Below are 14,580 nucleotides of genomic sequence, written 5' to 3' on the forward strand. Positions count from 1 at the left end.
TATTTACTGCTCCAGCCCTGCATCCTCCATCTCAACACTTCAGCTCCAGCAAAGCCTTCACTTAAAAGTAACTCAGTAAAATACACAACAGGGAAAGGACCTGCACGAGCAGAGGGGATACCATGACATTCATTGTTGTTTGCACAGGAAAAAGTTGCCTCAGCACAGGACCACATTTCCCAGCAGATGTTAACAAGCACAGCAGCTTTTCTGCCACTTTTCTCTGCCCACCCAGCCCAGCAGAGGAGCTGTGGGTGGAACTCAGAGTAACACTCCTGCTCCAGCTCTCCCTCCCTTCTGAAACTCAGAGGATTAATAACTCCAGTTATGCAGGCAAGTGATCAAAATCCACCTGCTAAAGAGGAGGTGGTGGTGCAGGAAAAGTTAATCACAGAAATACCGAGGTTGGAAAAGACCTCTGGGATCATCAAGTCCAAACTTTGGCCAAACACCACCTTGTCAGGTCGAGCAGAGCAATGAGTGCCATGTCCAGTCATTACTGCCACATCCAGTCTGAGTCAGAACTGCCAACTAACTACATGGAATAGTAAAAGTGGTGCCAAAACCAAAAGGAAATATCCTTTATTCTCTGAAAGGCCAAGTTCACTTCCATTTAAACCCCCTGCTCGTGTCAGGCAAAGGCCAGAACACAGCCTGGTCCATCTGTCAGCAAAACCAGAAATCCATAGTAATATTAATGATATAGTAATATTAGTGACTAAGTGTCCCCCTTTTCCCAGAAAATGAACTTTTTAAGTGAATTATCTCCCTGTTTTTCTTCTTGCTATGAAGAAGGGATACAGCATCAGAGAAAAGCTACATCTGCACACTGTCCAATGCCAGAACTTGCTTCCCCTGGGTGACAGACCACCCAGCATCCCCTGGCAGAGACAGCAGGGCACAAGTTCCTACAATTTATCTTCCCAAGGGCTTTTTTTTTTCCTTGTCTCCCAGACATGTTATTTTGTCTTCAGCTCCAAACAGACACACAGTGTACTTAGCAAAGATATTTACATTTTGAAAGCATTTCCATTAACTGGCTTTACTTCCCCCCCCCCACTTGCTTTTTGAAGGTCACTCATAAATTATTCAGAGCCACATACTGAAGGAACATGCAAAGCTCAACTTTTTACATACTCTGGAGTTAAAGGACCAATTTCCATCAATAGAGAATCACAGATGTGGCAACCTGTGGGCTGTTACATCCAGCGTGTAAATCTATTTAAGCACAGCAGTGATGCAGCACCAAGCACAAAAACACACAAGGTGCTTCAAGGAGTTCAGTAATGCAGAGAATACTTAATCCTGGAACACAAGCAGAGGTTGATAACCCATCTGATCTCTATATAGATATATAGAGCCATAACTAAGCACACAGTGACTCATTTCAAAGCCCAGAACTGTTTATTCTTTCTGAAGTTCCACAAGAGCCCTGGCATGGGGTTCCAGATAAAACATTGAGCCATCTACTTGTGTGAAACAGCACCAAGTCAGGAATAGACTAGTTTGGGTTTATCTTCTTCTCCTCATTTCCCTTGATTGAGTAAAAATAGTTTATTTTTTGCAGTCAAACATATAGTTCCTAAGGTACAGATTAATCCCCTAAATAAAACTGGTTATTAAGCAGTTTCCTCCAAGTAATCAATACACAGGAGCTCTCCTACCTCTGCAGCCAGACAGACTCTACATTGGATGTCTGGCTAAATTATATACCTAAATTATATCTAAATTACCTCTTAAGCCAAAGGTTTAATGTTTGGATTGACTCTGTTCCTCGAGGAAAGCACTGGTGGGAGTGGCAGAGGGAAGAGCTCTCCCTCCCAGGGGGAATTCCCACCCTCCTCCACAGTGGCTGTGTGAAAGCTGCCCTTGAGCCTGACCTGCTTTGAGCACCAGTTCAAACAGAGGTTCCCCCAGCACTGGGTGTCTCCCATTCACAATCCAAACCAAGCTTCAAACCCTTCAAATCACAGCAGCCTGGGAGGATGAATCCCCCCCCAGTAACTGGTTAAAATGTGTCATCCTCATCACACGCCTCAAGTCCTAAAAGGCTTCATCTCATCCAAGTCATACTTTGCAGGGCTGATTAATTCCACGAAATCTATTGCCATGACAAAAGACACAAGTGTTGCCCAAGACAGCTCTGTCATGTATCTGTGAGGAGCAGGAAATGAGTCACCTAAATTCGGGATCTACTTTCCTGCAGCATCTGTTCCTCATCTGGTGGCAGAGGGCTGGAGAGCATGATACTGAGCATCAGCTTACACCCAGGGTACACACCTTGGAACCCAACAGACACAAGAAGGTGCAGCTGGTAACCCAGGAGGGGTTAGCCAAAGGACCTGACTGCTGAGCAGTTCTCTCCACGTGCACTTTAAATGACAAGAGAAGGAAAATCCTGCTCCCAGTCCAGTGTTTCTGGCAAAGGCACAGTGTTCTGAGTGACTGCACCAGCCACAGAACCTCTGCAGCTGCCTGGCAGTGTATAAATGAGATTTCTCCCCTATGCTGAACCATTTCCATTTCTAACTTTGACCTCCCTGTCCTTTCCCCTCCCCTCCACCTTTTAAAAATATTTTGTATTTTAAGTCCGCCGCGGAAAAAAAAAATTCGCAGTTTGGAGCTTTTCCAGGTTGGAGCCTTCAAGTCCCTGTCAGCAGAAGCCTCTGAGTTAAAAGAAAGAAATCTGCAAAAATCTGACACCTGCCACTTTCCATTGAGCTTTGGGTGGAAAATGTCCCTGGCCTCTTCCATTTTTAATGTCAGGCTCAGCCTGGCGGAAGAGATTACCTCCAGGTAAAGTCATTCAGAACAGGAGCTGAGTGCCAGGCCCCTCCTCATCCCCTGCTCCACGAGTGCCACCACAGCCCTGGGTGCTCAGCATCACTTCTGCAGTGATAACCCTCCCACGGTGTGTTTGGGAGCCCAAAGATATCCTGATGGGATTCCCCTCTGCAATTCCCTCACAGGGACCACCAGCTCCTTTCAGAGCTTATTTCGGACATGTGGGCACCTCCAGCTCCACAGGTATTTAACAGCCCCCCAAATTAGTCATCAAGGGGGGAATCTCAGCTGGGAAAAGCCAGTTTTTTTCCAAAACCTATAGGATTATACATTTTAGCTCCTCCCAGCCTAGGATGGCTGGGTATATATATATATATGTATGCAGTATCCTGCACATATACCAAGGGAACAGCCTCCTCCTCTGCCATAAATCAGCACTTCTGTGCTGCAAACAGGAAAGAAACAATAATATAAATAGTTATGAGAGTTTGCTTGGGCCAGAAAATTGTTTGGTATGTTCCACATTTGTATGGAGGCTTTAGGTTTAAATACATTTGGATTAGAAGTGAATCCCATTGAAACACTTGGATTCCCTCCCCAGTTCCCTCTCAGAGATTAAGATCTCCAACCTAGCAGAGGAGGCACTGCCTGGAAAACCTTCCAGACCAGAATTCCCCTCCAGAAGGGGACCTCAGGATCAACAAGGTGGGACCACCAACCTACAGTTCTTCTTACAAGAAAAGCAAACAATTCCAAATTAAAATAAAGCTGCCTCATAGGTGATGCATTTCTGACCAGGACTCAAGCCTGTAGGCTGCCTAAATCCTAACAGACAATGAGCAGATCACCTGAACAGGGAAATCTGGAAGGGGAAAGGAATTCCTGAAGGAAAATTAGTAACAGAAGAGCTGAAAAATGGTTTCCCTCTATGTGGAAAAGTTGTGATGTGATGAGAGCAAGATTTCACTAGATAGGGTTCATATCTTAATTAATACCACACTAATTACTTTGAAAAACAAAATCTTTAACCTTCTGAAAAAACAGGATTTAAGTTCTGCCATGGTGACCATCCCTGACAGTGCATGGAGAATCCACCAGCTGGCTCTGCTTCCTTCCCTACGTACACTTTTTGGGGAACCTGCATCCCTCACATCCCTCCAGGAGCTCTCCAGCCCGGGGTCAGGGCATTCAGGCACAGAGGTGCCCATGGACAGGGTTTAGGGAAGGTTTCCACAGCTGCTCATCCCCCTCCCAGCTTAATGGATTCCTTTAGCTCAACACAAAGTACCTTTTTCTTTTTTTTTAATCAAGTCCTCAGAAATTTGCTTCGAGTGCCATTTTGAGCTGAATATTATAACTTGAATGTTCCAAAATAGAAGGAAATAAAAGCAAAAGGGATGTCATTTCCCCCTCACTGATGTCATGAGATACTGATGCTCTTTATTTATTGATGGAGTGCTCTCACTCCAGTCTAGCAATCTCAACATCTTCATGAATATTTCTATGCACAGGGGAAGGAGATCCTTCTGCTTCTGTCCTTACTGCTGGGACCAGGAAAATTGGTTTTCCTTAGACATGCTGGGCTGCTCTAACTTGGCTATCAAGAAACAGGAACAAACTCATCTTGTCCGTGTGCTCTCCTAAAACTAAAACTTGTAACGAACAGAAATCCAGTTTCAAACAGCCAGGAATCCCTTGGAGAAAGATTATTCATTTAATAACATGATTAATTCACAGCATGGTGGCAAGGCTTGTCCAAATCCTCAAACCCATCTCCCAGGAATGGTCACAGGAGGTGGAAGGAAGCAGAAGAGCAGAACAGTAACTCTTGAGGGAGATTTTATCAGACCCACATGAACAAGAAAAGATGGAATAAAATCCCTTCAAAACATGATGGAGAGTCCAACACACCAGTCTATACAGAATATTCCAACAGGGACCAGGCTAGAATTTCATCCAGTCACCTCCTGAAACAAATGCAGAGCTGGAAGGGGAACTTTTAAGAACATTTACCCACATTAGAATCACAGGTTCCCATGTCCCTCGAGTGCACTCAGGATTTCCCTCCACTTCTCAAGTGTCCTTTGGGTTTAAGTGGCTTTGACTGGTGCCACTGGGACTGCCAGAAAAGCTTTAGGAACTGAGCAGGAAGCCTTTCCAAGGGTTTTTTTATCCATCCAAAGTCAGTGTCACAGCCCCAGTGACCACTCTGGCGCTTTAATAGGAGCTGAAAGAGCAGGTCTTGGAACCTTCACTCCTTGCACTTCACATTAAATTAGTTATATACATTAAATGATTATCTTAGATGGCATTATTTAAACATAACCTCAGAGGACACTTGCCTGGAGCAAAGCTGCAGCAGAGGAGCTGAGCCATTGTGTAGCTCATCTATAAATGAGTGTACAACAACATGTTTGCTCGTGTAGGTGTGGCCAGGCAAGTCCAGAAGCTCCAACAATTTTTGGAACATATGGACACACAGGGAACAAACCCAAACCCGTTAAAACCACACTGAGAAATCAGTATTTTATAACGATACAGCACTTTTTGAACAGGCAGTCAGCACGTGGCTGCCTTCCTTAAAAATCAACACTGTCGGCTTCACCCAAAAATCTCAGGGATTTCATGAAATCCTAAGAGAAGGAGAAAGTAAATCCTAGCTTGCAATAATTAAATTTGGCAGTTCCATACAGCATCAAGCAGCAAGAGAGGAGTAATGCTACATATGGCATTAAGGTGCCAGAGAGAAGACCAGAAGTGAAGACAGGAGGGATGTGGAAATCCTACAGTGACCATTTCCACCTGGAAATGAGCTCCTGGATCCTCCTCTCCCCTTTTCTAAGGCTGAATAAATGAGAAGGACAAGAGAACCAGTGTGGCAGCAACTTCACTGAACGTCCATTAAACAGTCAGGAACATATTTATAACAAAACACATAAATTCCTTTCCCTTGATTTATTTTTTTCCAAGGGAATTCTTTTTGAAATCAGCATTTCTTATAAAAAAAATTAAAAATCTCTCCTAATATTGAGGGGTTTTGCTAACCCAGGTGTGCTACATTCTGGTAACCAAAGCAAATAATTTGCTTTTCTATGGGCAGCTGGCAAAACTTTGTCACACAAAGTGCATCCTGTGATGGGAGTGGGCAGGAATAGAAACTCCAGTCTGGTTGTTTATTAGGAGAGAGTTTAGAAGTCCTTGGACAGCAGTTACCTGAAAGCAACTCAGAGGCACATCATGGTTTGCTATTCTAGAGCACATCGTTATGAGTTTGTGCACAAGCAACACTAATATTTACATTTAAAGTACCAAAATATTTGTTTAAGCAGGAGCAGAATAGAAAACTGAAACACGATGTTTACCTTTCACATAGAACATTTCATTTCAAAAGGCTTTTGGGGTAAAAAAGAAAACCTCCTTAAGTTTTTCTGCAGGTCAGACTTTACTAAACTTTGAGGTTTTTTTTTTTAAGAAATAAGTTTCTATAGAGACAGTGCTCAGGATGAGCCTTTTTACCTCTGCTGCACTTGAGGGCACAGATATTTCAATATAAAAATGAGCTGTGAGAGGTTTTAAAGTAGATTTTATACTCATAGTTGCTGTGTTAACAATGACTGTGCTGTGTAAAAGGAATAGAGAAGAAAAACTGAGGAAGAAAAAGTGCTGAGTTTCACAAAACAGGTCAGTGACAGGGCCAGCAGCAAGGCTTGAGGGCATCTCCAACTCCCACATGCCAAGTTACTAAGCCACTCCTAAATTATTAAGCCATTCCTAACTCAGAGGAACAACTACACGCTGGGAAAAGTAATTTTAAAAGTTCAATTTACATTTGACATTAAGATATTCAATTAATTCAATACTGAGCTATATTTAATAATTTACATTCAGCATTATTCCTGCATTAAGAGCTTCAAAAGCCTCAAAGCTTCTCTAAAATAAATCCACACCAAGACAAGAAGCACCACCAGAGCTAAACTATTGATGTTCAGAGGTAACAGACACTTAAAATAAAAACCCCCACAAACCCCCAAGCCTTCCCAAGCTCAGGTTTAGGCACAGTAATTCTTAAGCAAACTCACTCAATCCTCCTCCAGCATATCTCTGTATTTTCCTGTATTTCACTTGTGATAAAATTAACTTCATGTGCTCAAACCCTTCATAAAAGTGCATAAAAACCGTACTTGTTTTCAAATAAAGTTATTCTGAAGCATTAAAAACCCCAAGGTTCTTGCTTACCTTACAGTAAAAGCAGCAAACAGTCATTTCCCCAGCCATAATTTTCACATAAATACTTCTTTCTTTACTTAAGTTCTTCACAGCCAATTTATTCAGCTTTTCCTGCCACATTTTCAATCGCTATTGTTAAAATCACATTATCATTAAAAAGATAAAATTAAAAAAAAAAATTAAAACCTTTAAAACTACAAGCCATTAGTTTTTTTTCTGCTGTTTTCTACCACGACTTTGCCACCTAAAAAACCAGCCCTGCTTCTGCCCTGCTTTTTAAGTTGTGTTCTGACCCTCCCTCTTTAATCCCAGGTACTGCCCACCTGTGTCCCCGTGATTTCTCTTATTCTCCCCACCTGGGAGACACAGGAAAGCTTGATTTGCCAATTTTCCAATCTCACAGCTGGGAAATCAAAGCCCGGAGTTTCATTGGCAGGTTTTTCTGAGGGAACAGGATAAAACTCAGCATTGGGGGCCCCTTGGGTCCTGATTTTGTGTTTTTCCTGTTAGTAGAGCCCTGGATTCTGAAGGTAAAGGGACATTACTGTTTGGTTATAATGTCTTTGTGCATTTTTTACAATTGTTAGTGATTTTTTTTTTTCCTCAGGCATTTTTGTATTAGAGCTGAGGTTGAAAACAAAGCCCTTGTATTGTAAAAATATTTAAACTTTTTTATAGTAATGGAAACTAAACCTTATAGGTTTTGACCTGGTTTGCCTTCTGGTATAAAATCAATAATATATTGTAAGTAGCTTGGGCTCAGTTCTTTGTTTTTGTAGCATCAGCATAAAGTTGGTGGATTAAAAATTCTGTTGCTGTGTATGAAGAACTGTTTATATTTAACGTCCTGAGTTGAGTTACAGGTTCACATATTAAATAAAGCTATAGAAAAAGGCAGCAGCAAGGGTGTTTTCCCATAAAACAAATAAAAACTGGAGTAAAGAGCTGCGTGGACTGAAGTTTTAAGGAGCTTTTTAGTTGTTGGTTTCCCCCTCAAATACATTTACTGACACTACAAGTGCTGAGCCTCTCTGAAGTGAGATTTTTTTAGTGATACTAAATGACTAATAGTGCTTTTGTGATCAATTATTGAAGCCTCCTGGAGAAATGAGAGCTCCTTAAACAACAACTGCTTTACCAGGCAGTGTCTGGGTCCCAATACAGAACAAAGCAGCCTTTCCTCCAGTGGCTTATGGTGAAAAGAAATCCATGGGAAGGGTTTGATTTTCTAATTTGATTTTTTTGTTGAGAGACTGGTTTATTTGTGTTGTTTGTTTTTCCCCTTGTATTTTTGCGCCTCTCTCTCTCAGTTATAAATCCAAAAACAGAACAGCAAGTGGTTTTGCTCGAGAGATTCCTAATTCAAAGTGTTCCTTGAGCCCTCCTGAGGAATGAACTGTGGTTTTTTTCTACTTATTATATCAATAATCTGCTTAAATCACTTAAACTGTGTGAGATAAGTTTATGTAGGGAGTCCTGGAGAACAGGATTGATAAAGAGCCAGCACAAGGCTGTGTTTCTGCTGGGTCATAACAATTCTGGAACAAAAGAGAGCTTCTGGATGTGTTTTGGGTGGTGGGGAGTGGGTTTGCAGCACTGGGGGGAAGCTCCAACTCCAGGGGGAAGAGAGAGGTGAAAGGAATAACCTGATACATGAAAAAAACCCAGTAGAAAGTAGTTAAAGGGTCCCTCTGTGTGCTTCTACTAGTTGAGGTACAAGAACAAGCCACTGGGTGCTGGGCACTGTCGGGTTTATTAAGATTTAATGTTTAAAAGAGTGTGCTTTCTGGAAGGATTTATCATCCAAATGTCTGATAGTGGGACAGCACCAGGGAAGACACCCCAAAAGTGGTTGCTCTGTGGCCCGTGAGGGTCTCTGCAGATGTTTGAATACAGGAGTTGTAGTTTGAACCTGCTCCAGACTTAAAACTTGGGGTCTGCCAGGACCAGTGCAGGAACTCTGAAAAATGCAGTTTTTAAAGGGTTTTCATGGGATGTTTTTATTTGATGTTGATCACCTGCTGCTGTTTCAGTGCTCTGCCTGCTGGGAAGTGCACGATGCACCTCCCGTGCTTGGGCAGTCAAAGTGTTCCCAAACCCACCTGGAAGAATTTACCCCTTCTGGAAAAATGCTGTGCTGTGGAGAGGAGCTGTTGCCCCAAAAACACACCAGCAAAGGCCTGCAGAGGATGTGCTGGGGTGTCCCTGTTTTCCTGCCTGGGAACTGTCACCCAAACCAGTGAGGTGCCCCTGCCACAGCCAAACACCCAAGGGAGAACCCCCCGTGCCCCCCCCAGCTCTGAGGAGCTTCCTGAAGGGGCTGGAGGTGAAGTGAGGGCTGTGGAATGACTTGTCTGAGGTGATGGAGAGGAGATTTTTGCGTGTATGGCCTCCTCTTGCATCCTCCACATCCCCCTCCTCCTCCTCTTGCATCCTCCACATCCCTCCTCCTCCTCCTCTTGCATCCTCCACATCCCTCCTCCTCCTCCCTGTGCATCCCAGCTCCCGGAATTCCCACGGAGGGTGACAACTGGAGGGTGACAACCCTTCTCCCTCTCCTGGTTCCTGATGTATTGATTCTGTTAAAGCTGAGCAGGGTGCTGGGAATTTTGCAGCAGAGCTTGGGACATCCTCTGTCAGGCTCCTAATGCAGGGAGACAGGCTCGGTGCCATCGGCTCCTGGAGGGATCCAAGGCATGGATCTCCATCAATCCATGTCCTGCACTGGGAATCCACGGGGTCTGCAGACCTTCCCCCAGCTGGGAAACCAGCAGCAGGTTTGACCAAGAGTGTGGGGGAAAAGTTCTGAGGGAATCTGCTCTTAAATGATGGATTAGTGGAGCTGCTCTGTGGGAACTGTTCCATTCCCTAATAATGACTGATCCTGTATCACCCACCCACGTTGGGTGAAAAAAAACCTCACCTCAGAGAGGCTCAGCACTCGTAGTGTCAGGAAATGTATCTGAGGGGGAAACCAACAACTAAAAAGCTCCTTAAATTTGCTGCTTAACAACTAAACGTGAGCAGGGATTTAGTTGGGTGAACAACTAAAGAGCTCCTTGAATTTGCTGCTTAAAACATTGTGTTTTAAGAGAGAACAGCTGTTCTGGAGAGGAGGAGCCAAATGCTGCTCTTGTTCCCATCTGAGCCTGGGAGGGGCAAATAAAACTTTCATGCAACTGGATGCAGAAGGGTGATTTTTATCCACGTTATTGTCTTTGGTATCAGTTTGAATCTGAGGTTTGATCTTTGTGCAGTGTTTGTTGTCTTTCTGTAAGTGCTTGCAAAGCTCTGTCATGGACAGGTAAGGTGCTAAATTCCTATGCAGCTTCCAAGTGTTGTGCCCCTCATTAAGGACTTCATAAAAATTGCTGTATTTCATAAAAAAGCAGAATATTCTGAGTTGGAGGGGACCACAAAGATCATTGAGTCCACTTCCTGGCTCTGCACAGGGTTTATTTCCATCCCTGGAGAGAGAAAGAACATCAGTCCCTGATTTTATGGTGAAGTCTGTAGGAATTATGTGTAGGTGGGATTACAGAGAGGGGGAGAGAGAGCTTGAAACTGGAGTCTGATGTCCCAAAGCACAGTCTGGCAGCTCCTTCTCTTAGGATTTAGAAACACTTTCATAATTGCTCCTAAGGGGAAGAATTTTTGTCCTGTATTCCAGAGCTTCCCTTTGGCACCACGATGGGTGAAGATGTTTGATTTGCCACCCCCTGTGTTCGATGGAGAGGAATATCTGAGGTGATTTTTAAAACTTGCCCCCCTTTGTGACTGCACTGAGGTGAAGCTGAAGATGGGCTGTAAAAGTCTCTCAGGCTGCCTAAAAAATGCCCTTTGGGAGTGAGTTATAAGTTGCACCCACTACATGTAGACAACCAATTTGTGCTTGATTTGGCTTTTCGCTCATCAGTGTAAAATTAAATCCCTTTTTAGGAATTTTTTTTCTTCTCTCCTAGAAACTCCAAAAGAAAACCACAGAGCAAGTATTTCCAGCAAGACTAAAAGCTTTAATCCTGCAATTTATTATCTAGGAAAGAGAACAAAGCTAATGTATCTGTGTGTTTATGATCCGAGGAGTGTGTGTGATTCTTCCAAGAGTGTCTTTCTAACCCTTGAGTGACGAATCTGATTTTTTTTTTTTAATTTTTTTTTTTTCCAGGCTGGATTTTTACTGCCTCCAAACTTAACTGTTTTAACACTTCAAAAAAAAAACCCCAAACATATATTTTGCTGCTAGAAAGGAGCTGCACCTCACCCACATGACTGGTCTTGGCTATTAATCCCAGCTGATGGCAGGGAGGGGCTCTTGGGGGAGGCAGCCATGTGGTGAACATTGAGCACAGTGGTTTTTTTTCTCCTGCTTCTCTCCTTTCCACACGAGCCAAACTGTTCTGTGCCGCCGTGGATGTGAAGTCCCTGCACTGCCTCTGCCTCTTCTCCTCCCCAAACTCCCCGGGCCTCAGTCGGCAGCTGCAGAGCCCTGAAAGCTCTGCCCGGCCCCCGGTGGAACATGGACAAGGAGATGGATAGCAGGAGGGAAGAAGGAGTGAAGTTGGTTATTTTTCTGGCACATGGATGCAATTACACTCAGTGCATTCCAGAGGCGTTCCTTTGAATCCTGTGCAGGTCTGCCTGCTGTTCCTGGGAGAAAGGAAGGAAGAAAAAGGGAGGAAAAGTCCCTCTTGCTTGGAGACGGAATGTCTGCACTTCCAATCCTCTTCCTAGGTAGGTTTTGTTTAGTTTTTTTAATCAAACTTCCACGGGTCTCCTCTGTATGAGTGAAATTCGTTTCTGGTGAGCTGGAGAGAGGGGTTTGTGAGGCAAAAACTTTCATGGAAAACTGTAATTTCAGCAGTGTTCGGGTCCTGATGCTTTCCTCGTCGCTTTATTAGCAGGTTGATCACCAGAGATCTCTTAATATCCGGATTAATTTTAAAATTGCTGGTTAAATGGGCTCATTTGGGAATGTGTGTCTCTTGTTTTTGCTTTTCAGTGATAAACTAATGAGGGGCTTGAGCCTCTCTGGCAGAAAAAGGTGAACAAAATGTCTTTGTTTCAGGCGTAGTGTCAAATTTGTGTAACTGTTTTGATTTGCTTGGGCACTCAGCTTTCAGTTGTTTGGGTTTTGGGTTTTTTTTTTAAATAAAAAGGGGTTATTGTTTCCAATGGATGGTTAAGATTAGAAACAGATGTGTTGAAGTGCAAGAGGGAGGAGTTGGGGGAGAAAAGGATGGGAGAAGGGACACAAAGAGGGAAGGGAAGAGAGAGGGCTGCTGAAAGAAGGGAAAGGAAAGAGGTGGAGGCTGATTGAGTAGGAGAGGAGTGGAAAATGGAACAGGAGACCTTAGAGGAGAGGGAAGCAGAAGAGCTGCCTGTTAAAGCTGCAGCCTGCGGAGAGAAGAGTTTGCAGAGCCGAGGTCTGGGAGGGGGTTTGTCCCCCGGTCTGGCTCGGGAGCAGCCTGGGTTTGTGCCCCTCTGGGATGTGAGGAGTGAGCCCCTGTCTCTGCTCTGCTCCCCACACCCTGCCGACAGCCCCTCAGCTCCCACCTCCGCCCTGCCCGGGCAAAGACCGGGAATTCCGCGTCTTCCCGGGCACCTGGATACAGGTGTGGAAAAGTGGGCTGGTCCTTGCTTCCCTGGGAGGAGCTGAGCCCCACAGGATGCTGCATTTCTGTGGCTGGGCACGGGCAGAACAGGGGTTTTGAGCAGCCAGAATGAAATGTTTCAGGGGCAGCCCAGTCCTTCAGTCTCAGGTGTGGAATGTGGACCAGAGAGATTTTAATTTTTTTTTAGCCATCTGAAACACAATAAAATTTGTAGAGCTGCCGAATAAATTGGAAAAAAGCTGTTTGCTCTAGAGATTGCTGTCAGCAAAGGTTTTGTCTGTGGGAATGGGATGGGTCTTGGATGTGCTGGAGAACCTTCAGGCAGCAGTTTGTCCCCCCTGCACATCTACTTTGGCCAGTTGTGTGTCCCTGTGGTGGGCAAGGCATTTAAAGAGCACCCCAGGAGGTGAGACAGCAAGTTTAGGGACAGCTGAGCTTCTGCCAGAGGTGTCTGGGCTGCTCAGGAAAGTGGATCTGTGGAAATCAGGGAGGCAGAAGGGCAGGTTGCTGATGGAGAACTGCAGTCTCTGATCCTATTCAGCTGCTGAATATTCCCATATGTTGAATGCTTGGAGCAAAAGGAATAAACTGCTGCCACAGAAAAGGTGTGGGTTTGGCTGTGATGTAATGACAACTTGCCTTTGCTGCTTTTATTTATGAAACACGATGGGCTTTATCATTTTATCTTAATGGCCTTTATCATTTTATCTTTTATCTTTGCCATCTGAGCATCTCCCCCATGGCAGGAACACAGGGGTGCAGAACAAAAGGCCTCACCTGAGTCAGGTTTCTCAGCCTCTCTGTGGGAGTTGTCCAAGCACTGGGTGCAGCAAAACCTGGAATATTCTGTTTCCTGGTCATTGAATTGCCCTTTTCTTTCCTCTGCTTTACCTGCCTCGTCAACAGGTGACTTGGTCTTTGTGCTCTGTGTGCAGCTTCATTCCCCAGCATCAGAAGCGTGCTCCAGGGAAAAGGAGGGAAGCACAGTGGTTCCCTGTTCCCAGATCACCCCGAGTACAAGGAGGCTGGGGGAACTCATTTCCTGGCTAGAGAAAGTCTATCAGCACCAAAAAACCAAAGTCACCATTGGCACTTCTATACCTTTTTAACTGCAGAAAATCCGTAAAAGTGAAAGGTTAGAGCAGAAAAGAAGTTTTTAGAGGAGCCTTGAAAGGAGGGTTGCCTGGTTTGGGGTTTCATTATTAAACATACCAGGAGCATGGCTAATATATAGAGTCCTTTACACTGTTTACCTCTCTGGGGCACGTGTGGGGAGACAGGAAACAGGAGGCAATTTGTTTGAAGGAGACTTTTAAAACAAGACAAGATTAAAGACTCTTCTAAGTGTTGATAAGATGCTCACTTTGCCAGTAAAGGCTGGGGGAATGAGGCAGCAGGGGAAGGTGGTGCATGTTGTTATGTGTGTTACCTGTGTGTGACAACTGATTCTCATCCCGGGTCAAAATTGTTTCAGACACCACTGCAAATCAAAATTGATTTGATTTTGCACATCAAAATGGAAATTTCTGAGGGAAATATCTGTGGTTCTTCACTTCTGAGTGGAAAAACTTCATAATAGAAGGTTGTGTAAAAAAAAAAAAGTAACAAATGCTTTCATTTAAAAGTTTTAGCGAACTGCTTTAAATTTTCAGGGGTGGCAAATCTGCTCTGCTTTCTTTTACCTCCTTCAATTCCATCATGAATATTTTTAACGAGCCTTCCACTCAAGTAAAAAGCTGATTTTTGTAATCAAAGATGGGTGATGGTTTTGACACTGGGTTTGTGCTTTTCCTTCACTTGCTGGCTGGTGTGTGTGCTCTGCCCTCCAGAAACCCATGGATTTAGGATTCAGAGCAGCAGATGTGCCAAACTAAATCAGTCCTCCAGCTTTCTGGTGTCCTGCTGTTGGCAGTGAACCTTCAGTGGTGTCGAGGGTCCCTCACCCCAGTGCATGTGA

The 14,580-nt window shown here is 44.2% G+C and overlaps 1 protein-coding gene across 1 annotated transcript in view; it reads left to right on the forward strand.

Moving 5' to 3' along the window:
* The first annotated feature begins 11,613 nt into the window (after window positions 1-11,613).
* The window catches only part of LOC113987884 (CXADR like membrane protein), a 38,711-nt gene continuing 35,744 nt past the window's right edge, over window positions 11,614-14,580 (forward strand). The window contains exon 1 of the mRNA XM_027721017.2: window positions 11,614-11,742. Within this exon, the coding sequence (XP_027576818.2) occupies window positions 11,715-11,742 (28 nt within the window). The 5' untranslated portion in view covers window positions 11,614-11,714. The remainder of the gene's footprint in view (window positions 11,743-14,580) is intronic.

Source organism: Pipra filicauda, unplaced genomic scaffold, assembly GCF_003945595.2.
Source record: "Pipra filicauda isolate LSUMZ 115617 unplaced genomic scaffold, ASM394559v2 scaffold182_size1470994_pilon, whole genome shotgun sequence".
Taxonomy (NCBI): domain Eukaryota; kingdom Metazoa; phylum Chordata; class Aves; order Passeriformes; family Pipridae; genus Pipra; species Pipra filicauda.